Below are 26,685 nucleotides of genomic sequence, written 5' to 3'. Positions count from 1 at the left end.
AAAAAATTAAGAAAAAGAATCACAGTTGAAAAATGTGACTTAGTCCCTTGTTTTTATGTAGCTAGCCTATGCAGATGCTTCAAATGAAAAAACAAAGAGCCTCTTGACCTCTTTTAATCAAAGTTGAAGGTTGAAAGCTCTCTAGCCCTAGACTCCATCATCTTCAATACAGCCTGCACACACGTGTTTGATCGAAACAATATTCTGGTAATTTGAAGTATTTTTTTATATTCGTCTTTCTTGACTATACTCACTGGCCACTTTATTAGGTACATCCGTTCAGCCAATCCGTTCAAGCAATGCATTGCTGGAGTTCAAACCGAGCATCAAAATGGGGAAAAAAGGGGGATTTAAGTGACATTGAACGTGGTATGGTTGTTGGTTACCAGACGGGCTGGTCTGAGTATTTCAGAAACTGCTGATCTACTGGGATTTCCACTCACAACCATCTCTAGGGTTTACAGAGAATGGTCCAAAAAAGAGTAAATATCCAGTGAGCGGCAATTGTGTGGACGCCTTGTTGATGTGAGAGGTCAGAGGAGAATGGGCAGAAAGGCAACAGTTACTCAAATAACCACTTGTTACAACCAAGGAATGCAGAATACCATCTCTGAACGCACAACAGGAAACTGAGACTACAGTTCACACAGGCTCACCAAAACTGGACAATAGAAGATTAGAAAAACGTTGCCTGGTCTGACGAGTCTCGATTTCAGCTGCGACATTTGATGGCAGGGTCAGAATTTGGCGTAACCAACATGAAAGCATGGATCCATCCTGCCTTGTATCAACGGTTCAGGCTGGTGGTGGTGGTGTGATGGTGTGGGGGATATTTTCATGGCACACTTTGGGCCTGGTTGAGCATGGTTTAAATGCCCCAGTCTACCTGAGTATTGTTGCTGACCATGTCCATCCCTTTATGACCACAGTGTACCATCTTCTGATGGCTACTTCCGGCAGGTTAATGCACGATATCACAAAGTTCATATCATCTCAAACTGGTTTCTGGAACATGACAATGAGTTCACTGTCCTGCAATGGCCTCCACAGTCACCAAATCTCAATCCAGTAGAGCACCTTTGGGATGTGGTGGAACGGGAGATTCTCATCATAGATGTGGAGTCGACAAATCTGTAGCAACTGTGTGATGCTATCATGCCAATATGGACCAAAATCTCTGAAGAATGTTTCCAACACCTTCTTGACAGTATGTCACCACGAATTAAGGCAGTTGTGAAGGCAAAAGAGGGTCCAACCTTTTACTAGCAAGTGGCCGGTGAGTGTATTTACTAATGTGTTTGCAAGTAGGACTAATGGAAACATCTACGCTGACAGAAGTATCCAGGCAGTTTGGGGGTGGCTTGTTTATTATGTTCATGTCATTGTAGCTGTATATAGATAAAAATGTGGTGAAAGATAATCATCACCTTACACATGATTTTGATTTAAAAACACAAAATGAACAGGTTTTGGGTGCGTTTGTGTGCGCGCACGCTAAATGGTACTTAAACTACAGCACCTACCTACAGTTACCTACAAGAAAAGAAAAAAAAAAGATTACATTTAGCATGCCATAGTCCTATGAGTGGACTACATGACGTCACCATATGGTTGTGTAGGTGCAGTATGTTTCTGGATGATTTCTGTATTATTTTTTTTTTTTTTTTAAGACAGACTAGTGTAAGCGTAGTGCAATGTAAGCAATCTGGGTGGTTAAGGTGCAACAGGATATCAGTCTAATATTTCGGGCGGTTTTGTGTGCGTTTTGTTGATTCGTGAACTGCTCTTGAGCTGGAAAGCATCTGCTATATCTGGCAACACTTGAGTCTTTCTGTCATTTGACTGCGCGTGTTTATCAGAGCGTATAATAATGCACACCCTCTTTCAGAGAACGCCATGTTAAAACACAGAGGCTTTACAAAGAGCACCGGCTCTGTAAAGCATGTTGTTGTCTAGCACGGATACATCCACTGGCCCCTCTCTGGAGTGACTTTAGTGGCAGCTAAATAAATAATTAAAAAGACAAATAAAGCGAGAGGCAAATGAGTATGAGGGTGAGGGCCTCGCAGGAGAGATCTGCTCAGATTCCCATCTTTGAATGTTGCAAATTAAATTCCCTCGTCAAGACTCTAATCATTCACAGCAGATGGGGGCTTACGCTCTGTTTTAGATCCGCGGGAATTCTAATGGTTATTGTTTCTGTTTAAATAGGGAGATTATTGCATTTTAATAAGTCCTCCTTGGGACTTGCTGCAACAATGGAGTGCTGTGAATTACTGTAGATAGCTGTTACTGCATGCAGGGGGAGAAATCAAGTTACTAAGTGTGACAAGTTGCTCTTCCTCTCCCTCTACCCGCTCCCACCCACCCACCCACCCACCCTTCCGGAGACGGCTGTGAGTGTATTTACCACCAAATTAAGAAAGTGCCGCGGGAATAATATTTTTATCCGACAGAGGGGAAGAGGAAAGGAGCTTGGCTGTGGATTTTCATTAAAATGACACATCTGTTCAGCAATTTCGGCAAAGTAATTCTGCTGAAAGTTTTATCAGCTAATTTTAATTATTCACTCCACTGACTTGAATACAGGATTCATCATGTTGAATTAATACATTCAACTAGATTATTTTTCTTCCCTTTTCGCTCCCAAATAGACGAGGAGAGGAGGGTGGGAGGAGGAGGGGGGAGCAATCAACAAATTGAATTGTCATGCACTGTGGATTAAATTGTGATTTGTTAATTACAAAAACTATATGAGCTTCTATAATTTGAAGAATTAAGAGGCTCAGGGATTTGGCAGGAGGGACTCAATCTTACAGCTGCTCGTAGGTGAGGCTGATAACTTACTATTCTGACGACTGTGGCGTTCTTGGCCTTTATGTGTGTAAAATGGGAGGCTGTCATTTTTCAAAAAAATGGTGAGGTATTCCAAATGTAGTGCCTGGCGCATGGAGCGGCGTTTGGGCGCGATGCAACCTAATGGGCGAACATAAACAAGCGCCATCAGAGAATACTGGCAACCAGAGCTGATACTCCTCCAGCACATAGAACCAGTCGCGCTGATAACGGCGGAGGAGACTCACAAAGCCTCCACTTGTCAAAGACCTCTTTATTCAAGCGGAGTACATTCAAAAGACCCGAGCCATTCAAAGGCGAACCATTCAAGGCCCTCTGGATCTGCAGTCAAGTTTCTGCAGGGGTACTGCTAAACTGTGGCTACTGGTCTTTGCAGAAACACAAAGATCCACAGTGCAGAAAGGGATCCCCCCCCACCCCCCCACCCTCTCTCCCCTTTTACTGTCTTATCTCCTCAGGTAACTTTCCTTTGCAACTTGTCCCTGGAGACTATCACCTTGCCCCGAAGCCCTGATGCACATCGGCACACAGAACAAATGAGACGCCAGAGCTGGGAGACGGGCAGATTGCAAAGTGATACCTCTCAAGTATGGCTTTGTGGCTATGTTCGTCTCTTCCTCCTCCTTTCTGAGTTGTGTGAAGTGTCCCTGAGGAGCCTTCTGAGGACTGAGAGGGCAGTGAGCTTTTCCTGGACAAAGGGAGGAAGCTGAGAACAACACAGTTGTATTAAATAATAGCCTGGGGGAGTGGAAACTTAGAGGCAGTCTCTTTGCTTGCCTGACACCAAACAGTGCCTGTCAGCCAATCAATTAGCTTACTTCCTTTTTACCATAAGGCCCGCCCTGGGGAGGCTCAATAGCCATGTTCTCTATCTCATAGACGACAAGCATGAGACAGACACTTCTGATCTATCAAGAATATCCATTTAAATCGCTAGTTGAAAAACAACCCCAAAACAAATCATATTAAACTGGATTCAACTCAAATCCCTTAGTTAAAGATCTCCAAGTTCAGGAGTAGCATCCTATTTACAGAGAAGCAGAAATAAATACCAAGTATATATGTGAGTCAAATGTTAAGCCCTTTGATAAGGTCTTTTCACTCAGAGAGAGACACATGAAAGTAGCATCACATGAATGCAGGTGCAGACCGATGGATGACCTAACATCCGCCTGACTGACTGAATGATTGGCTGGTCTGTGACGGATCTCCACCGTATTCTCTCCCTCCTTCCAAATGACAAGCAGCAGAATGTTTCTGCCTCTCTGGAGGCCTGTACCGGTTATCAAATTTAATAAATAAAGCGAGTGAAATCTGTCTACTCTTCATCTTCGCCGCTCTCCCAGGATTTGCTCGAGCTGGCAAATTACCATTTTCAGGCACAATATTCCCAGGGCACCGTGGTGCTTTTCTCCTCTTTCCTGATGGAATCAGATGAGCACAGCCAGGGGACTCATTGTTATCCACTTGCATGTCTCCAGGAAAAAGTAAAAAAGAAAAATGCGACAGGCGGCTCTGACAGCTCAGCATATGAGAATCAATGTCAGGTGGATGCTGACAGAGGGGGCTAAACTTGGACATGCTTCTTTTGCTGGTAAAAATAATCTGTTTTATCAATTAAAATCACATAAGTAGTAAAATATAGCTTTGTATACAGTTCACTAAGGCCAGTTGTATTGAGGTAACGTCTCCTCGTTATTATTTATTTTAGGTTGACGTGGATTTAATGACCAAAAATAGCGATGACATGCACGAAAAGGAGACAAACTCCTTCAGGAAATCAAGCTCATATCTTTCGGATACGTGCGTCTCAGCAGTGTCAAGCAACCATTTCGCAGATTCCAGCCCAAATGTGGAGACCGACAAAAACAACGGCGAGCAAGTCCTAGTGAGCCTCTGTTGCAGAGAAGGACGGACGCAACTCAATTTTCCATCTTATAATAAATGGATGGCAGATATTCTTTAATGCATTCATGCACCGCAGCGGCGACACTCTGAGTGGCTCAAATTACCGCATAACTCATGATTTGATTGTAAAAGATGAGAGATCCATTATCGAAGCACAGATTTCTGCGGAAGGGGGGGAGGGAGCATACTTTTCCAGCGACCGCATTTGAGATTTTCATGTATGTTAACCGGATGAACTCGCAGCGGTGTTACACAAACAAATAGTCTGGAGAGGAGGGATTTCATTTGACTAATGCATTTGCGACGTTGTGACGTGAAGGAAGGCAAAGAAAATAAGCGCCCGTGATTTTATTGTGGGGCTGAGTGTGCGTCAAAAGAATCTGGATGTTTTGAAGAAGCACGCAGCCAAAAGCTTGGTTCACTCTACCATGCGACTTGAATTAAATACACTGTGACAATAGCCTAAGTGCCTCAAACAGGAGGTGAAGTAAACATTCGAAAAACAACAGTGTTTTGGTTAATGCAGACATTTTCGCTGCCGACTTCCCAGACAGCTTGATTATGGGCCGCTCAGATGTGATGTGTTTGTATTAAGCCTCTGCACACATGACAGAGTTCCACAACAACTTTACTGATTCTAACAAATCCATCCAGTCACCTTCACTTCAGCTTTTCAGTATTACACCTTCATAAAGGCTACGAGAAGAACAGGTGGTTGAAGTCAGTGCAGCACATGTAGCTATGTCCTGTCTTCCAGTCACAACTATAGGACGGATGGTAGAAATGGGAAAGAGTCCACCTTTAGGACTCAAGAGCATTTATGTCACAGAGGTGGTTTTAAGACGATGGGGATTAAGTAAGGAGCCCCCTACCTACTATATCTGTTCTACATTAAACTAGTGCAAATTATGAATATACATCATTACTATCATTCTGCATTCAATATTAAGCTGTAAAGATAATAGGTGGGGGCGGGGCTTACTGTGAAGGCGGCTTAGATTGACAGGTCTAGTGTGGCGCTCCGTGTGAAACGGTGGCTGTTGAGACAGCTCCTGTTTCGCCGAATGGGTGAAGTTCTGACTGAAAGGTAATGTCTTCTGCCTCTATTTATCCCTTTAATAAAATATGTTGGAATTATTTCAATGTGTAGTGTTTAAAGACATTTAAATCTGTGTGTGTGTGTGTGGGTTATTTACACTGAATGTTGTGAGGTATTCATGAGCCAAGTTAGGATATATCAGATATTACACCATTTGTAATTGTTGGAAACATAAAGCTGACGTGACATGAACGCTCCCTTATGCAAACCCCAACTCTCAGTATGCAATTAAAGATTTTTATTTTTTTATTTTTTTTTAAAAGAACAAAACAAGTTTCAAGCCAAATAAAGGTTTGGAAGACAACAGACAACATCACCTGGGGTTGTGTTCCCCAAACTTTAAAATGCTAAACCCAGAACCAAAGAAAAACAGCTTTCCCAGGCAGTGGCACTAACTGTGAATTGTAATTTAATTTTGATGAGCAGATCTTCTCCTTTAAACTACTTAACATATGAATTACAAAGCTATTTTGGCTTGATGGCCTGTTAATATACAGTACAGTACATATAGCAGTCAAAACACTCGATGCGTAACCTATACTGATAGGTAGGAAAACCAGTTTCACACTCAATTAGTTTATGTTGGTGTTTGCAGTGGGGAGACCAAGTATAGTGGTGACGAGGATTTCTGCTGTCACATGTTGTGAACATGACTCTTTTATCTTTGGGCTCAGTGGCTTAATGGTTTCGGGGAATGTGTAGCAGCAGGATCCTATAGGCTTCACCTGGTGCACTGGAAATTGGGATAGGAGGTTACTCACTTGCAATCCAATCCAAGAGGATAATTGGGCACAGCCCCAATCCAATCCAGTCCCCTAAACTGCATGTAATCCACTCAGCCAAACTGTCACACCAACAATGAGCCCTCCCCCTCTACCCCTAGGGCCCGCCAAGGCTATCTCAGGAACACTTCAATAGCTTGTACCTGGCCTGCTGCTGGGCCCATTATCCACTAATCCACACCCAAGCGGAACGTTTAAGTAGTTTTAAAAGGATTGGAGAGAGCCGCAAAGCTTTCACTGGAGCCATGCAATTAAGGCCAGAGAAATTATCACAGAATTTAGATCCTATTCTCCTCTGAGCATGGGAGGATCAGAGAACTAACAGGTTAAAGATTTAATGTGGGAATTGATGGAAGTTTTCGCAAGCAGCGACTACGCAAGGTTGAGGCTTTAAATCAGCTCAGGTAAACTAGGACAAGAATAGATCCTGCTGGAATTCCAGTGGGTGAAAACTGTTGTGACAAGTCTTATTAGCCAGTCAGTTAATCAGAAGGAAATAAATAAATAAATAAATAAATAAAAAATCAGGTCCCCGCTGCACTGAAAACTCATTCCTAAAATACAGCTGAGGATTGTTCTCTACAAGATTATGTGGTCAAAATGAGCATGTGAGAGAATCAGGCAGACAGAGAACTATAAATGTGATGACAAAGGCATGAGAGTGCATATTTAGTTAAATTTGGCTAGTAGCTTAGCATCAAGAACACAAAGTTCCGCTTTACAGGTGAAGAATTCAAGAATCAAACTTGATCGAAGGAGGACAGGCGCCATAAGCTACCTAACTATTTTCTACTAATATTTCATTATCTTTCGAAAGTGCAGCATAAGCAAGCCCCTTTGTTTCCAGCCACCCACACAACTGAAGGATGGCTCTGCCGGGGATGCCAAATGCCCACTGTCTGCATTTTACTGCAATGCACATTGCATTGTAGAAGTTGGCTTCTGAATCAGACTGAAAATAAATATAGAAATCAGCCACATGGGACACCCACAGCCTGTGCCTAATATGTGTTGGGAGACTCTAAATCCCTGAATGACTACAACTTAGTTCCAGAGAGTAAAGTTAGGATTATCCATATTTTCATGTCAGTAGAGCACACTAGCAAACTGCACATAAGTTTAAATAAGTGGCCGTAACTGATCTTTTGTAATAACAGAATGAGCTATTGACCATTGGGCTGCAATAAGACGCTATTTTTCATAGACGGTACCAGTCAAAGGTTTGGACACACCTTCTCATTGAATTGAATAAAAAGGTGCGTCCAAACTTTTGAATGACTGATAAAGTCTCTGATGCGTAGGATGCCGTGCCACCCAACTAGAACCTTCCGATCCCAAGCTAATGAGATAAGAATGCTGTCTGCGTATCAGATGTTTGCAGTTAAACTGATTATGAATGTAGTTTGGAAGAACGAGACTATTTCTAAATCTGCTTTAAGGAATGAGCTCTGTTTCCCATTATGAAATCAATTCTGGATATTTGAACAGGATGTGAGTCATCCCCAAAAAAGTTTTTTGTTTTAATAACAACAGAATGTGAAGAAACCTCCAGCAAAACATTGACTGTGTCTGTGTTAATGTTTATGAAGATATTGTGCTGTTACAGGTATGTTTCATATTATAGCTGGGGGATATGCCATGTATATTCCAAGTTGAGGGGCCAAGCAGGAAATCCAACATGTGGAGCACACACTTGTTCATAAATTACAAATTCAATTCACTTCCCAGGAACAACACAAGTAAATGTCTATATTTTATTTGATGCCTTGTTATAATAAAAGTCTTGTTAAAATAAAAGTAGTGTCTTTGCATAATTGTCTATTACTATTACAAAATAACGTAAATTAAATTATTAACAATACTCCAGGTTTGCCCTCAGTCTCTGCTATGCTGTCTAAACAGAGAATACAATGAGTATTGGTGAAATTAGTTATAAGGGGGAAAAAATATATTTTTTTTTCTCTACAGGGCTGTAAATACATTGTTTAGTGAAGAGCACTTAAACATGGGGGTCTGTGTCAACTGACTAATTTCTGGAGCTGGCACCAATTGGTTATTTGATTGGTTTGATTGGTTGGGGCTAAATCTTGATACACTGCCTGGCCTTAAAGCAAAAAATTATCCTATTGGATAATTACTACATGGGTGATTGTCTTTCAGTTGCCAACTAGTTATTTAACCCCAACTGAAGCAACGAGTAGCTTTGCATTTCTTAAACAACCATGTGCAAAGACAAACCCCATGGATTTTGAAAGTGTGTTTGAGAAGGGTCAAATTTTTGTCATGATATAAAATCTTGATTGGTGGTGATCAGGGATCAAATTGAAGAAAAACAACAGTAGAAGTCAGGGCTATTTTTAAAAATGACAGTAAGAGCATTTCCACATTGTGAAGGGAACTCGAAGGATTGGGACTGAACAGCTGTGCAGCCTTAAGAAAACCACTAACCAGTGAGGCTAACTGGAAAAAAAAAGGCTTTAGTTTGCTAGGGAGCATAAAGTTTGGACTCTGAAGATAAAGGTGGTCCGACAAAATATTAGTGCATGTGACCTTTTTTCTTCTGGTGGTGACTTTTTCTTTTTTTTGGCCAGGCAGTGTATAACTGTGTAAATTGTATTTAGGCCTAAAATGATACATGATTGTGGCCATTTTGAGTGACAGGTGGGTGTTTTTTACAGTTCAGGAGATGCCCGCCTTCCTGCCTCAGTTTCACCCACATGTTATCAATTGTTGAATAAGTGAGGAATAAGGCACTGCTAAGATGGCGCCCCAACTTCAGGAAACCATCAAGTGATGCCATGGATCCTTCGTCCACCTTCACAACTACAGCTGATACATGAGGTTAGGTATGATTTCACTTTTGTGGCATACAGTACATGGTGCATGGTTTCATACTACTTGACTGTTTGGATGAGATTACTAAAGCAACAGTGAATCTCTATATCCCTGAATTTCCTATCACTGTGCACTGTCACCATCTTTTTTGTGGTCATGGAAATGTGATCATGGTTCATAGAAGCCATGTAATTTTTGAATTAGTCACGAGTAAGCGAAGTCAGAAACTGTCAAGACGGTCACCAAAATGAGCTTCAAAATTACTCTTCAGGAAACCAAATATACATTCTTTGGCTTGCGTATAAGGTTGCTAGTATGATTTCACTTTTGTTGCTGTATGCAGGTTTTTAGACTACGTCTCTATCTATGGTGGGATAGCAGAACACATCTGCACTCTTTATTCCTTGTCATTACCAGTCACCACCTTATTTATGGTCACAGAGGTGTGACCATGGTTTTTTAAAATTAGTCAGGATTTAGGTGGAGCCATAAACTGTCAAGATGGTGGCCACTGTAGTTAATGAGCTTCAAAAGTACAGTTCAGGAAAACTATCTGTGACTCCATGGTGGCTTTGTAAACCTTTATATACATTATTGCATGGCTACAGCACGTTGCTTGTATGATTTTACTTAGCTTGCTGAAGACACTGCATCCTTGTAGACTACTAAGCTGTTTGTAACCTGCCACCACCACATTTTGTTGTTGTCAAAAATGTGAATAAAGTTTCCTAACCAAAAAAAACAAGCTGAAACAAAGGGCATCTAGACTGGACTTGAAAACATTTGGACACTCATCCAAGTAGCTTCTTTACTTCAGTTCACAGTCGGCATGGTGTGTAAACTTGTTTATTCAAGCAGTGTGGATAACAGTTGCTTTTGGAAGCCATTCAATTAAAACACAGTACAGTAAAAAACAGTCTAGGTACTCTGGTAAATTATGAGAGCGGGGGACAGCAGAGACAGGCCATCTCTCTCTGTCTGTGGTCCCCAGAAGCTATAATATCCATCCTTGGCGTTTCACTTGACATTTACTTGCCCTGCTTCTCCTGTAGCATTCCCCTTCCTAACTGGCAGTGCTGCGCCTCTCCAGGGCTTGCCGACCGGGTGAACAGATAACAAACCTGTCAAGGCGGCTTTAGAGGTGTGGGGGTGGGGGTTGGTGGGGTAAATCCGAAGCTTGGACTGAAGGTGGATGATGTGTTCCAGAGGGTTACTCAGTGAGAGAGAAGGGGGCTGACATAAGACGCCCTGTGAGGCCTGGGCCCAGGAGAGGCGGCTAGCTGTAATGTCGCGGCGCTCCTTTAAAAAGGGGCACCGCCACTGCAACCTGATTAGATCTCAGTGCAGACATTTGAAATAGCTGGCCCCCTTTTCACCCTCCATTTCACCTATTCTCTACAAGACACTCCTCCCCCTGCCATCAAAGGAGCTGTCAGGGGCTCTTTCTTCAATCTGGTAGACAGGTCAGGGGTGTAAGGTTGAGGGGTGGGGTGTGCCCTTTGAGGCAGGGGCTGAAAGCACCTACCGGGGACATACGCGGGCCGAGGGCTGTCTTTAAGGTGCTGATAACATTCACGGCGATGTGTTCCCAAGAGGTGCACAAATGTCAACACTTGCCTGCTACGGGCACATAATTCCACGAATAGAAAGGACAAAGCGCGAAAAAGCAAGAGGGATTCAACGCACCCCTTTTGTCAAACAGTATCGCAGTCACATTATCAAGTTTTAGCTCCTCGATACTGAAGGCCACATCTTCACTTCGATCTGTTAAGAAGAAAAACACAGGAATTTAGGCTGCCCTTTGTTGTAATGAATATACTGTACAGATTAGCCTTCTAATCTAATTATACTTGTGCAATCCAGGCACAAAACCACTTAGACTAAATGAACAGAACCTGACTGATCCCTTCCAATCCCATTACAAAATTGGGTAAGAAACTATCTTATAAGTAGCTTACCTGACAGCGATAATCTATATTTATACAACACTGACTTTCTTTATCCTTTCGGCAATATTACATTGGCTAACATGCCACTGACTCACAGCTTTAAAGGCAGCGAGCGTGATGCATATAGAAGACACATCAGAGACTCAATCTAATTACACACTCGCCACTAAACTGACAGCACGAGCAGGAAATGATGGACTGCGACTGTGAAGTATATTAACTTGGAGAATTGGCAAAACGTCCTTTATTTAGGACAGAGTATATCAAGCGTTTTGGGCGAACCAAGTGAGGCATGCCCGGTAGAAATTGGAGGGATGGAGATGTCCCACGATGGTGCTAAAAACTGCACATCAATTACCTGGAGCACTGAGGCCTGTCCGCTCTATCTACATCTGAGTCCTGCATATAAGGAACCAAAATGTCAGCGAGCTATTCAGACATCGTTGCTGGAGAGAGGGCATTTCACGGAAGGTTGGGGGGGGGGAATATGGTATACTGCGCTCGGGCGTTGCTTTCATGGACGTAATTGTATATTCCAGACGAGCAGAGTTAGTTGGCGCTGATCTGCAGTAAACAGCCTTGTGAGGCTTAGCAAGCAGCCTGTGTTAGACTAAGCCCTGTTTATTATCAAGCACAATCCTCAGTCTCATCAATGTTTAGAGAACGGCGCGGATGAATAAATGCATATTGTTTAGCTTAGAGTTAGACAGAGCCAGAGCCGCAAATAAAAAAAGGAGGGGGGAAAAAAAAGAAGAATTTAAAGCAGATGGTAAAATCCAATAAGAAAACCAGAAGGCGGGGGCAGATAGAGAGATGGAGAAATAAAAATGAAAAGAGAAAAAAAAAAAAACGAGAACGCTGGCTGCCTTTTCACTACTGTTTTTCAAAACAGTGTAAAGCTAACAAGGAGAGGGAGAGAAAATACAAAGGCCCGTGTTCTCATTTTCTGTCTGAGAGCCCCACCAGGACCACTGAAACTTGCTTGATTTCCCCAGTCCAATTATATCTCTGTGCTCAATCCTTCCAGAATAGCAACATCACACCAAGGGACGCTGTCTGCCTAAGCGCAGCGTGCCTAATGGAGTCCCAGAAGTTGACTCCATTTCATTGCTCCTAACTAATGGGCTGTGATATTTTCCCAAACTGACTGCAGCTCTGCCCCCTGGAAGCTAATCTAGTCAGTGCTGTGCCGGACCCATCCTAGCAACATGCCAGCCCTCTGCCTCCCTTCCTAACAACCCCCTCACCCCCTCTCCCCGGTCCCACGGCTGCTGCTGTCTTTATGCAGGCCGCCAACACCCTCTCCTCCCCTCCCAGCGCTCATTAGTGCTTTCTAGCCGGGCGCTGATTGTCAGAGGGCCCCTGTGATGCTGGCTTCCCCTGTGCGGCCGGCCTGCTGAGGTCAATTTAAGAGGACTTTAATCTAACTGGGCTGAGGAGAGGAGGAGCGGACAGGGACAGGTGGGAGGAGGAGGAGGCCTGGGCAGTAGTCATGGATGTACAATCGCAGGACCGCAGCTGAGGATGGGCACTTTTTCAGAGCTACCTATTGCTCTCCAATGCGTACTCATGCCCAGAACACAAGCATGAGGAGAAATAGTCAAACATAAATTCACCAGAATGGCTCCCTCTCCGGCCATATTGTGGGCACAGAACGGTCCTCCAGATGGCTATGGGACACACCAGTGGTGCAATACAATCACTACTATGGCAGAAGTATCAGGAATAAATATAAAGAGCTTTAGATCATATAAAACTAAAACAAAAATTCAATTTTGATGGCCGCTTTTAAAATGTACCTGCCCTTTCCACACAGACACGTGATGAGTGCTTCTCATTGCAACGTTACGTATGTAATTAATTAGCTGGAGTGAAAAGAGCATTATACACATTAGAATTCAGCCTTTTCCATTGGTTTCATTTTGATTTGACTGGGCACATTTTATTAAAGCCACTACTGTAAATTAGGGGAAATAATGAAGAACAAGACATTTTCCATAAAGGAAAATCAGAGGTCTAACACTGGTATTTAGTTCAGGCCAAATGCAACTCCATATCAAGAAGTGCACGAGGAGAGCAAAACTGTCTGCTTCTATGGCCCACGCAAAGGTTAATTATTTTTCCAATTACACCTCCAAACGTCAAACATTTGTTTTCCCCTGTAATTGACAAGAGAATTAACAGTGGACTTTATTAGCTATACAGACCCGCTCTGAACCACTCCAAAATGCTTAAAAGTCTCTTTCGTATGCAATACGTATAAAAAGCAATTATGCTACTACCTTTTAGCCGGTGTAAGTAGATTCACCAAGGATAAGAGGCAAAACTGTAATTATGCACATTATTCACCTTCCTAAGTGCAGCACTTGAACACAAAAAGCTAAGATGCCTAAATGCACTACACCAGGTTGTCCTCATGCAAAGTGCAGGTCAGGCTCCGGCAGGCACCAAGAGCTAATGGCAGTGAGTGGTGCTCCTAACACATGCTCTGGCTCTTTCAGGGACACATGGGAGTTAAGTGCCCGTGCTCCCCATTGCTGATTATCACACCTTGGCCAGGCTGCCAGGTCTCCCTGCCCTCCATGCATTGATCTCATTTGGCCAGGAGATAAGGCAGTAATTGGATGAGGGCTTGGAATCAGATGGTCTTGCCTGGCTTGGCTAATTCTGCTCTTCCTGGGCCGCCTGGGCCCGGGGCCAAAAGGGCAGGCCAAGGTTAATCCCATCCAATCCCCTGTACTATGTGCCCCTGCACTGTCCTCTGACCTGCGCTGCTATCCAAACACAGCTGATGTGACGCCTATTGAACAAGCGCGAGCCAAATCATCTAATTAGTTTACCAGAGATTTTACACTCGTACACTACAACCAGCTACACTGTCAGATAGGTGTGCATTCGAGGACAAAGGGGGAGGCGTGTGCGCACGCTGTTTCTACACCGTGTACATTTTCACTGAAAATGCAATGCCGAATACACACAAAGCATGAATAATGGATGTTATTTACAATAAAGTGTAAGCTTTGTAATAACTCAATATATTACAAAATCAGGCCACGTCTCCTGGCGTGAAATTATTTTGAGGACTAATCACGGTAGTTGATATGGAAGCAAAGATGGAGACAAATTTCTGATGCGACATGCCACATTATTGGAGCAGAAATCCTGCTCTTGAGGGCACGGAGCCGCAATATGCCAACGCAGGATCCGCTGATATTCGTATGCGACGCTAAGTGGAGAGAATGCGCCATTATGCAAAACATTTTTTTTTTTTTTTTTGTGAACAAAAAGCTCAAGTGCAATTTCTGCATCACTGTGCGACCACTGCTGTTCCATTTAAAATGGCCAGCAGATTAATCTTCGACTTTCTTCTATATTTACACATTATGCAGTCAGAGCAAAAAAAAAAAAAAAAAAAGTCTCTCAAAAGGATTGACGTACGCCATCAGGAGTGACTGCAGCAGGGGGACGCACGCCTCTTGGGAAACACTAATCTTCTTATTGCGTACATTTATTCAATTCCAGTGTCAATATCAACCATAATCAGAACGGGCCCTGTGACAAGAGCTTTATGTGTTGGCTGATAGTGGATGACAGGAAGTAGACGTAATCACCTGGGAGTACATTACTGCTGACAGCTCAGGATCAAAGCGTCGCTGCTGAAAATTAATCATGAATTGTAATGCGCCGTAAATAACTTCGATAGAGAGTCAGAGCACACGGAAACACATGCATCGATCAGACGTTTAACAGGAGCAGACAGCTGCCGTTTATGAAAGTGGAAGTAATCTCCTAATAATCCCCTCAGCATCTCTTTGAAACCAGATAACACTCAGGATAACACCAAGATGACACAGCGTGGCCATTTATTCAAGTGCACACTACGACGGATTGCACAAAAACACGCCACTGCTAGCGCAAAAGCACAAAGACAGCAGATTTTAGCCAAACTAAAGACAAGGTGAGCAATTCATGTGACAAGGTAAGACAAAACGACAAAGGAAATGCACTGTAACAAATTCTTACTTAAAGTCAATTGGACTCAACAGTTGCTGCGTTTCCATCACTGCTACAAATGCGCAAAACCCAAATATCCCAATAAAACTCTGGTAATGGAAACACCTACATTTCGAAAAACCTCTCAAATATCACTGAGGCACCTTTACACTCTCATGAGGTGGCTTTTCAGACGCGTCAATATAACAGTTGATCGCAAACGCGCATTGGAAACACTTTTTTTTTCACATTTTCCCATCACCAACTTCACTGTAGATGACGCAGGGGGTCATGTGACCAGTTCATTTCAAGTCCATCGTCCTCAAAGTGAAGTCTTGCGTGCCGAGACTTTACGAGACTTACGGCTTATTCACAAAACTCGAAATTTCAGAAATATGGCTTTCATTGTGCGAAAAACTTGGAAACATGGGAACGAAGCTATAGAAACACAAGGCACAAAGAAAAACAGTGCAAAAAAATCTACTAATACCGATCCCTTCTGGCATTCTCTCCTAAAATACTTTATCTATTACTATTGCAGAGGAACAAATTATACAGGACAATGCTTCTCTCTTCATAGCATTTAGGTTGAGTACGGAGACATGAAGACTCAGAAGCCAGGACAATTTTTTTTCATTTGACTCACAGCAGAGCTCAATATAAAAACCTGAACCAAAGAGAAGCATCAGCTGGTCTTAACAAAGGGAGTTTAAAAAAAAAAAAAAAAAAAGACCACGGGAAAGGACTGAATCTCCGGTTGAAATGGGACACTAACGGAGACAATTGGAGGCGAGACGAGGCCGACACTTGCGTGCCATAAAGACAACAGCAGAATGGCCATCCTGTGGATTCCTGGGGCCTGACATCTAGATTGCAGATGGATAAGTGCACGTTAAAACAATATCCCACCGACCAAAAAAATCATTTCTCATAGCTGTCTCTATTTACTGAAAGGCTGCTAGTCTCCCACTGGGGCAGAAACAAATGAAAATGTTATTTCTCTACTCATGAACTCCTACCTAGTCTGGTTTTTCACTGCTGGCAATTTCATTTCTCTTCCAAATTTGACTTAAGCCCACGACTTGAGGGAAATAATGTCTCTGGAATAATCTTCTCCAACTGTAAATCCAGGGGCACTACCTCTCTGCCTTTCTTGGTATATCCATGCGTCTGTCCGTCCATCTACCCGCAGCATCTCTTTATTTGTTGTTGGCACTGTTGTTTTGTGGTTTAGGGGAAATTGGTCTGGCTTCAGAAATAGAAATGTTGTGACATCCAATGCCTCCCAGTAATCCGTCATTCACCCGGGCCTTGAAAGGCCTTCCAATAAAAAGAATGGCTTGGATGCACACATTGTTAAGTATAGCCTGTCGATAACCAAACACGGACTCAATGCACATGCAGACATAGTAGGAGCAAACCGCTCTCAGCTCGATCGTCATCGTTCGTCTGTTTGTCTTGCCTCCCGTTTTTTACCTTGACCACCTCACAAGTGAAAGCAGTCATTTTAAAAATCTGAGCACGCGGGACCATTTTAAAATAACACATTCCACATTGGGCACAACAGCAGCCGTGGCATTGTTGCCAATATCGCCGTACAGAAAGCAGCTTTACCAACCTGTATTTACCGCCATCATCAAAATTGGGATAGGTTGAATCCAGTGCAGGACAATCAAGGAAATTTAACAAAGGTGTCGGTAAAGCCAGCAATCACGCCGCAGCGATTTGACTAATCATTGTATTTTCTGGTGTCTGGTGTTTGTATTTTAAAGATTATATGCTTTTGACTGCAAATCGTTTGGAACAAGGACTTTTAGTAAGTACAGATATCTTTAATATTAGTTCTGCTGTTGGAGACGGTGTACCATGGTACCAATTGAGGCAGTTAAAGAGCCTTGACTTGACTGAAAATAATCAATCCAATATGAGCCAACAAGCACGAATCCATTTGCAGGGTTGGCATTGCCCCATTTGTATGTTACTTATTGTTGAAAACTGCACCTGGAGTTTTCCTTCACAGTACATAAAAGCATAATAGCGTTGCAAGTGGCGCCTTTCATTGGTCGTTCTTGCCAAGATTGCCCTAGTTATCTGGAAAGAAGACTACTATTGAGTCATACTGTGTCTTTTGTTTTGAAGTTAGTATGTAAAGGGGGAAAAAAAGGATTAAAACTGTGAATTGTCCAGAGGAAAGAAAAAAAAAATATTGAGATTTAATTTTCTGGTCAAATTGCCCGGCTCTCTGTACATTTCAGAAATGGATGTTGTGTGCTGGGGAGCAGCAGGGTGGGGATTTTTTTTTTTAGGTACCTTATGATTCCATTCAGTTCAGCCTGCACGACAGCCTGCACCAGGTTCAAGAACCAGCGGGATGTCCTGCTCTGATCCCCGTACAGCGTTCTCAGCACCTTGTATGTCTCAAACAAACTCAACAAAACTTGGCAACAACACGTACACACACACGCACGAACATACAAAACCCTCAATCCTCCCACACAGCTCCTACGCCCCGCAGCTGAACTCTGATACAAACATACACACACCAGGGATTCACACATACACTATATATATCTATATATATAACACACACATGAACAAGCTTGTGCTCCTTAGAGAGGTTTAACTCACCCCGTGGATAGATGTGTAGACATGTGGCATGGATAATATGGCTTAAAGAATTAAACAATTTGCTTCAAGTCAGGCAAGGATGAACGCTACACAATAAAAGGTGTCATTTCTTTGCTTGTAGCTGTAATGATGGGCAAGAAGAAAGGGTAAGGATGAATAGCTGGCTCAAGGGAAGTAAGCGATATCTAGCTGTGAATGGCCAGCCATCATGTTTATGAGGGAGAGATGGTCCTGGACTCCTGGTGTGTCTGATTATGTTTTCTCTGGTTCCCAGCTTAGGCGTGAGCACACCCCTACCAGGCCATTGTGATTTAAGTATGTGCTCTTACGCGGCTTCTCTTTGGGGGGTAGAAAGGTGCGCGCGGTACTGTTTGTGCGCCTTGGCGTATTTGTGTTTACAAGCGCGTTTGGCTAGTGTGTTTTTATAAAGAGGAATGTCAGTCGATGAAGACCTCCCATCACAAAAGAAAGCACCACTTCCCCTTTCTCCTTCATGCAGCCAGTTCCCACATTGCTCACATTGCTATGGCAACCGGCGCTCTCTCCTTGGGCTCTGCGTGCATCCAATCAGAGAGAGACCTTTGTAGAGATTCCTCCGGGCTCCACTTATTCAACTTACCCCACCGGAACAGCCTCCACGCTGAAAAGGCTGGAACAAAGAGAGAAGAGACTCCCTCACCACAGCTTGGTATGACATCAAAAATTGGGGCTACAGGGTCGGGTTACCGGGAATGCGGAAGTAATATGTAGCCAAGAGCAGTGGGACGCACCACAAAAGCAAAAACAGGGTGGCAGCACATAGCCATAGCCAATTTCACTGGAAATTATGTGGAATAGGATTTGTTATTGGAAGCCTCGGAGCCTGAATACTTGGCAAGTAACGCGCGGCTCTGGCACTGGTTTAAGCTTGATAAGTCAAAATGGATTCCGGCTGAGCCTATTTATGTCATTCCTGAAAACATATGGATAGGATTCAGGCGCTCAATACTTTCAACCTTCAACAATGACATTCAACACCACTTCTCCAGTCCATTAATCTTCCATGAGCATAGATTTATCATCCGCAGCACTGAAGAACTGCACTGAGCCGGGATAAGCCGACAATTTTTAACACATCACCATCCCTTTGTATCAATTTCATTTCAACAATTGATGACCCTTATTTCGCTGGGTATACAATAACACAACCACAGCAAAGGTCGCGATGTTAAACCGGGTTCCTGCTGTTTAGCTTTTCGTTCGAGGCCTGAAGGTGCGGTAAAGAATCATCAGGGATGAGCTAGCGCCGTGTATTCTCAACCTGAGGTATCGCTCAGAGGTCACTACAGACAATCACACAGTGCTAATTATATCTCTGTAGATGTAGCTGAGTCTGAGTTAAAGTCCAGTGAGTGTAGGCAGAGAGGCTAGTGTGCCCCAAGCACTTGCAGAGACAAGCCATCCAGTGGGACCTCTCATAAGTCCCTGATGGACATTCGGCTGTTGGTTACTGGCAGGGCGATGGAGGCGCAGCATAATTTTGCCCGACTGGCATGTCACAAAGTGTAATAATCTGTTCCTGACAACTCGACTGCAGCCAGTGAGACGAAAATGGGGAAGAACAATATAGGAGAAAGAAGAGAAGAGACGAAAGGGGCTTGTTTTGGAGTGCCAGAGGTGGTAATAAGCATGTCTGGCCACTTCCTGGGAGACAGTGAATTCATCAGGTTGATGTAGGTGTAGGCAAGTCAAGTGATCTTGTGTCTGGATCCTCTGGCAAACTGGCTGTGCAGGAAACGAACTTGGCATAATGAATAAGAAAAAAAAAAAAATAAGGCGGAAAGCTCTGTGTCTGGACATGAACTCTACTCTAACTCACAGGATCTGAGAGATAGCTATGAAGGCAGTGAAAAACGTGCTACAATCGGTCCCAGGTGCTCCTCGTGAATTAATAGGGAACCCAGATGGCATGAATCAGTGAGCGAGTTCCTGCTGCAACCTTTTGCTTAGAATGATTTCAGGTTTGATCACAGAAACGTATGATCATAAGGTTTCAGAGGTAAAACACAGATATCAGTCGATTTGATCTCCTAGTACATCAAAGTATTAACTGAGAAGATGGTTAAACTGCCTTCACCGATTGGGCTACCATTATTGTCCGGTATGTTCTTCTAGTTTCAGGAATCCTCAGTGGGAGCCACTCTGTCGCTGTTATTTACACACCTACCGTATATACCTATACCTATATTGCCTTTAGTCTCGTGAAAAGCCAATACAGAGGCGAAAGGCTGCCGAGTAATCCCCACACTGCATCTGCTGTTCATTTCGCGGCGTCAAAATGCACACACCGGGGGCCTCAACAGAGTACGATCCCATGATAATGAGCTAATTATAGGTACAACATTCCTACTTCCATATCTAAATGCTTCTCTCTAATAGGAAACATTTCAAATTATTGAGAGCCAGAGAGAGAAAGGGACAGATAATTGATGCAAGCAATTACAAGTTCTGTGTTGGAGCAAATTGGCCGGCATATCTGGACATGTAGGGGGACTGTGACCTCATTTACATCAGAGTGTCAGGAAATAATTGGAGAATGTACTGAGGAGGTGGGATGGACATTGTGTAAAGCAGACCAGTTCTGGCGACATTACATAAGCGGTTGACTTGGACACTGAGTTTCAGTTCGGACTGGAAGCTTGTGGAAAAGACTGCACTCCGAGGTCAGGGACAAAACATTATGTGCCGTCTTGATCCGCTCCAGCAAATTCAATCAAAAATAGTGATCTCTACAACAACAAGTATACTTTATGACATTAATCAGTTTCCAAAACCTGCAATTTGAGCATTTGAAATGGTTTCACCACATGCACAGAGGATTTTGAGCAGACCGTCATGTTTTTATCGGAAAGCCAGTAATAACTGAGTTCAGTTTTACTAGCCGTAAGAGAGACTTCAGCTATGTTTGGGCTGAAACCGCTTCAAAAGGACGGGAAGACTATGTGCTTGACTTTTAACAATATCACTTCCAGATGTTTCATTACAAAACAACTTTCAAAGACTTCACCGCAAGAAAACCTTCTTGTCTGAGAGGAGCCAGTACTTAAGAGTGTAGATTTCAGGAACCCGCAATTTTCACATTTTCATTTCTGTTTGAAAAAGCAGCATGCAAAGTCATCTGGAGTAACACCAACAAAGTGCTTGTATCAATTTAAGCGTATAAGCCATCCAACGAGGCCAACGTGTAAATCATTAGTCTGTGTTACAGCAGCATATTCCGCGCCGTATAGCGTGTGAAGGTGGACATCATTGCCTCTGTTTAAATTTGAAGAACAGCTAGAGCGCAATACAACAGGAAGCTCTGGCTTATAATAAAACGGACACTGGTCCATAGGGGTTGTATTCATTATAGTCTGCCTCTTCTGCCTCTCATCAGGCTGGCTAACGTTGACTGGCGGGCTCTGACCCAGTACTGCCGAGCTTCTCTCTACTGCACCCGCCTCTCATCAAGAGCCTTGGGTGGAAAAAAAGGAGTAACATGCTGTTTACTCGCAATCCCAGGCCCGTAATTGCCAATTTATTTGATAGGCAGCCGGGTAATGATGGCATTTCACCCCTTACCGCAGAGACTAAACGGGAGTGATTCATCCCAAGCTCCATGCCCTCCCTGATCCAGCAGACTCCCTCAGCTCAGGACTGCTGCCTGCCTGAATGCCTGCCACCCAGACTGAAGGGGTGGGGAGTGGTGGTGGTGGTGGTGGTGGTGGTGGCGGTGGGGGGGCTGCCATGTCGGCTTCAAACGAATCCAAAAGGGAACCCTGAGCTTCAGAGCAAATGCGGCTAAGCCTGCCAATTTAGCTGGGGTTTGGGGTTGAGGCAAACACAGTCAAGCTGATGTGCCATTTGTAGGCCTTAATGAGCTGGCAGGATGGTGCGAGGAGGGAAGGAGAGCGGGACAGAGGAGGCTGCCAGGCCTGACCTCCTCTGGCCTCTATCTCCCTGCCAGCCATCGCCAGGTCGGCGGACTCAGTTCATCCGCTTCATCAGAGCATAGTCTCTCCTTGAGGGGAAGGGAGTGCTTCTGCAAATACCATTAGCGAACTGTTGGTCTAATGACCGTTTGGGTCAAAGCTAGCTCCTGTCTCACACTGCTCTCTGGTACTAACAAGTGACTTAGATGCTTTGTCTTTGTTTTCCCACTGTTTGGAAGCATCTCGGAGCAGATGAAGCGCAAGATGAACTGTGTGGTGTTAGGACCAAAACTGTTTTAATATTTCAGCAGAACAAGCACTGGTGTATCAGCGACGACATAAAAAACAGTCTGGCTCCATTAGTAATTATTAGGAATTAGCTTAACCTAACCACCTTAAATAATTAGAAAATAAATTAAACTCAAAGAATCTCAGTTTTGATCTTCTGTAGTGTCCATTTCTGTGTCTGCTCAGTGGAGCGAGCTGAGCGCTGTTACAAAAGCACTGGCTTTCACTTCTTGCGACGTGTGAAGTGGGTTTTTGCAGCGTGGCTGAGGGGGACTTGTTCAGAAACCTGTGGGGACCGGAGATGCATCCCCACACTGTGTGACCGTCTTAAGTGACACGGGGGTCTAAATGCCTGCCTTCATGCCGCCCAGCCTTCAGCAGCTCCTCTGAATGCATGCTCAGTCTCCTGTGGGGCGCCTTGACCAGATGAAGCAGGGAGGACCAGGGCTGCTGCTCTTCTACTCTCCTGAGTGCACTGAGTGGCCGAAATGCCAACGTTGGTGGAAGCGATCGCAGAGGGCGGGGGACAGAGGCTTTCGAGAACCGGTTGGGAGCGGTTAAAGTACATTGTTTCTGCGTGAGAAAACTTGACATTTTCAGAACGAACTGGGGACATAAATTGGAATTTGGAACAATATTTCAAGAAAATTGCTATAAAAGAATAAACACTGACTGGTGCGGTAAGTTCGATTTAGTTCAGAGGCTGATTATATATCTGTGAGGCATTATATATCTTACCGAGTACAACACTGACCGAAACATGTTATTATTGTGCAAAAGGACATAGTTCACTCCATCACAGTGATGTTGTCTGAATGCTTGGTTAATGAGGGAAGGTCAGATTATACTCTGCAGTAGAATTAGGAAAATTGAAAGAACAATGGAAAACCAATGAAAGTTTCGTCATTACGTTAGAATAGCTATAGAATGGTCTCTTTGAAATAAAAAACAAGACCATCAAAATCTGGTAGTTGTGTCTAGCTTCTCAACAGGCAACACGAGAACAACAATTTGTAGACGTCTGCTCGACATAACCACCACAGGTCAGATATTTTCCCTTAGTGAACTGCTGGATAGTCACCACAGCACAGTCTGATATGAATCACTAAGTATCATTTCAATTTCTGTTGTCAACATCAAATTACTTATTTCATTTCATGCCCGGTCAAGCATTGTAAAGCTACATGCAGAATCCGCTGTGCTTCAGTTGTTCGGCCATGTCTTTCTCAAAGACTAGCTCGCCTCCCAAGTGGCAGCTTTAATTATGGCCAGATATCTGATCGCTTCGCTGTAGATTCTCCACACAAATCAAAGAGCAGGGGTGGGTGTCTGGCAGCAAGGTCCCTCGAGCCCGCTCGCTTTACATCTTGGAATATGTCACGGGGTGAAGGGAGACATGGACGCGCTTTCTTTTGTCAGTTAATACTGGCCTTCAGCTCCTCCACAAGGAAGACAGACCTACTTGCCTTTTTCTGTTTCAGTCAGTCGAGAACCTCTGGGAGAGGAAGAGAGAGTGTGTGTGTGTCTACAGGATGTAAATAGTGCTCTTCACCTGGAGAAATTCAAGTGTACTTAGGACATTTGAGAATTAAAGAAAGTAGTCAACCGCGGCACAATTTTAATACTTTCAGGCCCAAAAAATCCTGACAAAAAATTCAAGGAAATTTTACTTCAGTGGTTCTGTGGTTTCTTCCATTAAATGTAAACTTACAATATTTCTTGCAATGGCAGGTTCTGAAGTAAGGCAACTTTGTTATTTCCTTATATTTTCTGATTAAATGATATTCTTGCAAAGATGATTAAAGAATAGAAATTTGGGATGACATTTGTAATGCAACATTTGTAAGAAGCTCCAGCGTTAATGGGAAGTGTATTATTAATATATATATATTTTTAATATTCATATACCACTGATGTCCATTAGTTAAATGACCAGTGTGTAGGACATAAGGGGAAGGTGAGATAAGAGGTGTTAAACTGGCTGCAATCTGTAACCCTTCCACTAGATGGCACAAATCCTACACACTGGTCCTTTAATTAGTTGAGGCTATAATGAGTCATGCTGAAAGCTGAACACGCTAAATACAGAAAATACATTTTTAGAACAGGGCATCCAATGAACAGATGCAGAAATAAATGCTGACATGCTGTTAGTTAATGCACTCACGTCTGTCAGTCTGTCTCTGGAGCTGCTCCTGATGGAAGGCTTGGACTCTCCGCTGACACTCTCGCTGTCACTGTCCTTACAGTTGTTCTGCCCTGGTTTCAGCTGCAAAGACACAAAGAGATTAACGGTTAATATCATGGAGCAAAAGCTGTTCGCACTGCAGCGTGGAGCTCTGCATGGACAGTGCTGGCTTGGAGAGTTATCCCACAGAAATCGGTTCATGAATATGTGAGAATTGGCAGGGGCTGCGGCGGTGTCTCTGTAAATCTGTCATGTTTCTGAGCCTATTCAGTGGCCATCGCGTCGCTTGCCAATGATAGGCGCCATCTGATCTCGCAGTATGAAACTCCTCTCAGCCCATGAAATAGAGAACAGGGACAAAGACCCCTCCAGAACCTTCAAATGGAGCCACTATCCTTTCCAAGCAGACACCACATGCTGAGGCAGCAGGAGCCCTGCGAGTGTCATCCTCCAGACGCTCTGTTCGAGATGCAGCAAAATGACAAGAGTAAAGAGAAGGATGCGCCAATCTGCGAGCGTCTGAGGCCCTTCACAATCTGGAGAACAATAAAAGACTTTTGGGAGCACAAAGCTCAGGGGAAGGAGGTGGGGTGTGTACTCCCCGTCCAAGCCTGCAATTGATGTCCGGGCGGCTTCTTCGAGACCAGACGAATGCCGCAGGTTTCATTTCAAAGCACATACCATAAAAAGCTAGCTTAATGGACACGCAGCGCAGTAAACAACTGCTCTGCCGCTAAATAGCAGAGGCATGAATTGGACTAGAAGTTGACGGCACGCTCTGCACTTTCCTTTCCCCTCCTCCTCCTCCTCCTGCACAGGAGGAAAGCGACAAAGCTACAGTGTATTTTTTTTTTATATTATTTTTTTTCCCCCCTCAGTATTCTCTTTTCAGGCATCGGCCGCCATTTAGTGTGATGAAAGGGCGCAAGGTGGGGGAATACGAAAAGAACCCTCGAGTTGAGCAGATAATTAAAATGAAAATGTTCCCTTTTCTGTAGCCATTAGCGGTGTGAAAGGAATCATATTCCTTGGGAGAATTGCATGATGGGTGGAAGGCGGGTGGATTCGCCAGAGTGCTGAACGCGATAAGAGAGTCTCAGCACTGGGAATGCCTGATGGGCCTGTTTGACTCTGCGTGTGTGTCTATATGGTCACAGAGCACTGAGACAAGGCTGGGAGGGGGGGCAGAGTGGCCCGTGCACAGGCTCAAGCGAAGCAATGCCCCGTGCTGTGATAGCACTAATTACCTCCAACACATTATATTCCCACAAAAACCAGGGCACATTTTCACTCCTTTTCTTCTAAATGCCAGTTTGTCTGGGGGGATTTTACTTTTTTTTTTTTTTTAGAGAGAGAGAGAAAAAGGGAATAATATCTCCTCCACCCTGGCCTGTGAACTGATCCTTGAAAAAAAAAAAAAAAAAGAAGAAGAAGGGCAAGGGATGCTGTTTATACCCCAGTCTGATGCTCCTTCATCAAAACATGTTGACCTATAATATTTATTAAGCAGCCAGTGTCCCTGCTGGCAGCGCATGCCAGTACACTCATGCATTTATGAATGTGCTCACACACACACACACACACACACGAAAAAAAAAAAAATGGCAGAACTTACTGAAAGCTGCTGCTGGTTCTTCCATCAAATATTCTCTGCCTAAAACCAAACTCATATATGGTGGGCTTATAAAGGATATAGTCAGGCAAGAGTGGGGGAGATGGAGAGATTTGTCTTTTATTAATCAATGCGCTATCAAACTGACTCTGCAGCAGAGAAACCCTATAATCACGTCATCTGTATCCCGGCTTATCAGGGAGAAAGTACTCCATGAAATCAGGAATCTTGCACAAATTTAACTGTGTGTAATGTCTGAAGAACATGTCTAATAAAGACATTCCAATAAAGAGCGGCTCATCTTTCAGGGATATTACATAGCTCGGGACCTGATTACACAGCTATTTGAAAACGTATCCCTCAGCTTGTTCCCTTTAATTTCCCCCTGAGCTCTCTTAAATTACTTCAGAGAATTGTGTTTTTTTTCTTTCATCCGCTCTCCCCTTTCTGAGGTTCAGATGATGGATTCATTTCTTTTTATGGCGTGATTAATGGATGTCTTAAGCAAATGGAGGGAACGGCGGTGGTCAGTGCCATCAAACAGTGCAGCTGAGATTTAATGACCTGCTGTTAGATGATAAATCTAAATGCGAAGCC

General features: G+C 43.6%; 1 protein-coding gene across 14 annotated transcripts in view; it reads right to left on the bottom strand.

The window, feature by feature from the left end:
* Positions 1 to 26,685, bottom strand: part of auts2a (activator of transcription and developmental regulator AUTS2 a) — a 297,228-nt gene that overhangs the window by 140,713 nt on the left and 129,830 nt on the right. For all 14 annotated transcript variants that reach the window (XM_047606279.1, XM_047606281.1, XM_047606277.1 and 11 more), the window contains one exon: positions 24,456 to 24,557. In XM_047606279.1, the coding sequence (XP_047462235.1) occupies positions 24,456 to 24,557 (102 nt within the window). The remainder of the gene's footprint in view (positions 1 to 24,455; positions 24,558 to 26,685) is intronic.

Source organism: Mugil cephalus, chromosome 15 (genome assembly GCF_022458985.1).
Source record: "Mugil cephalus isolate CIBA_MC_2020 chromosome 15, CIBA_Mcephalus_1.1, whole genome shotgun sequence".
In the NCBI taxonomy this organism is placed as follows: domain Eukaryota; kingdom Metazoa; phylum Chordata; class Actinopteri; order Mugiliformes; family Mugilidae; genus Mugil; species Mugil cephalus.
Note: the sequence above shows the minus strand (reverse complement) of the source record. Positions and strands in the feature narration are given on the sequence as shown.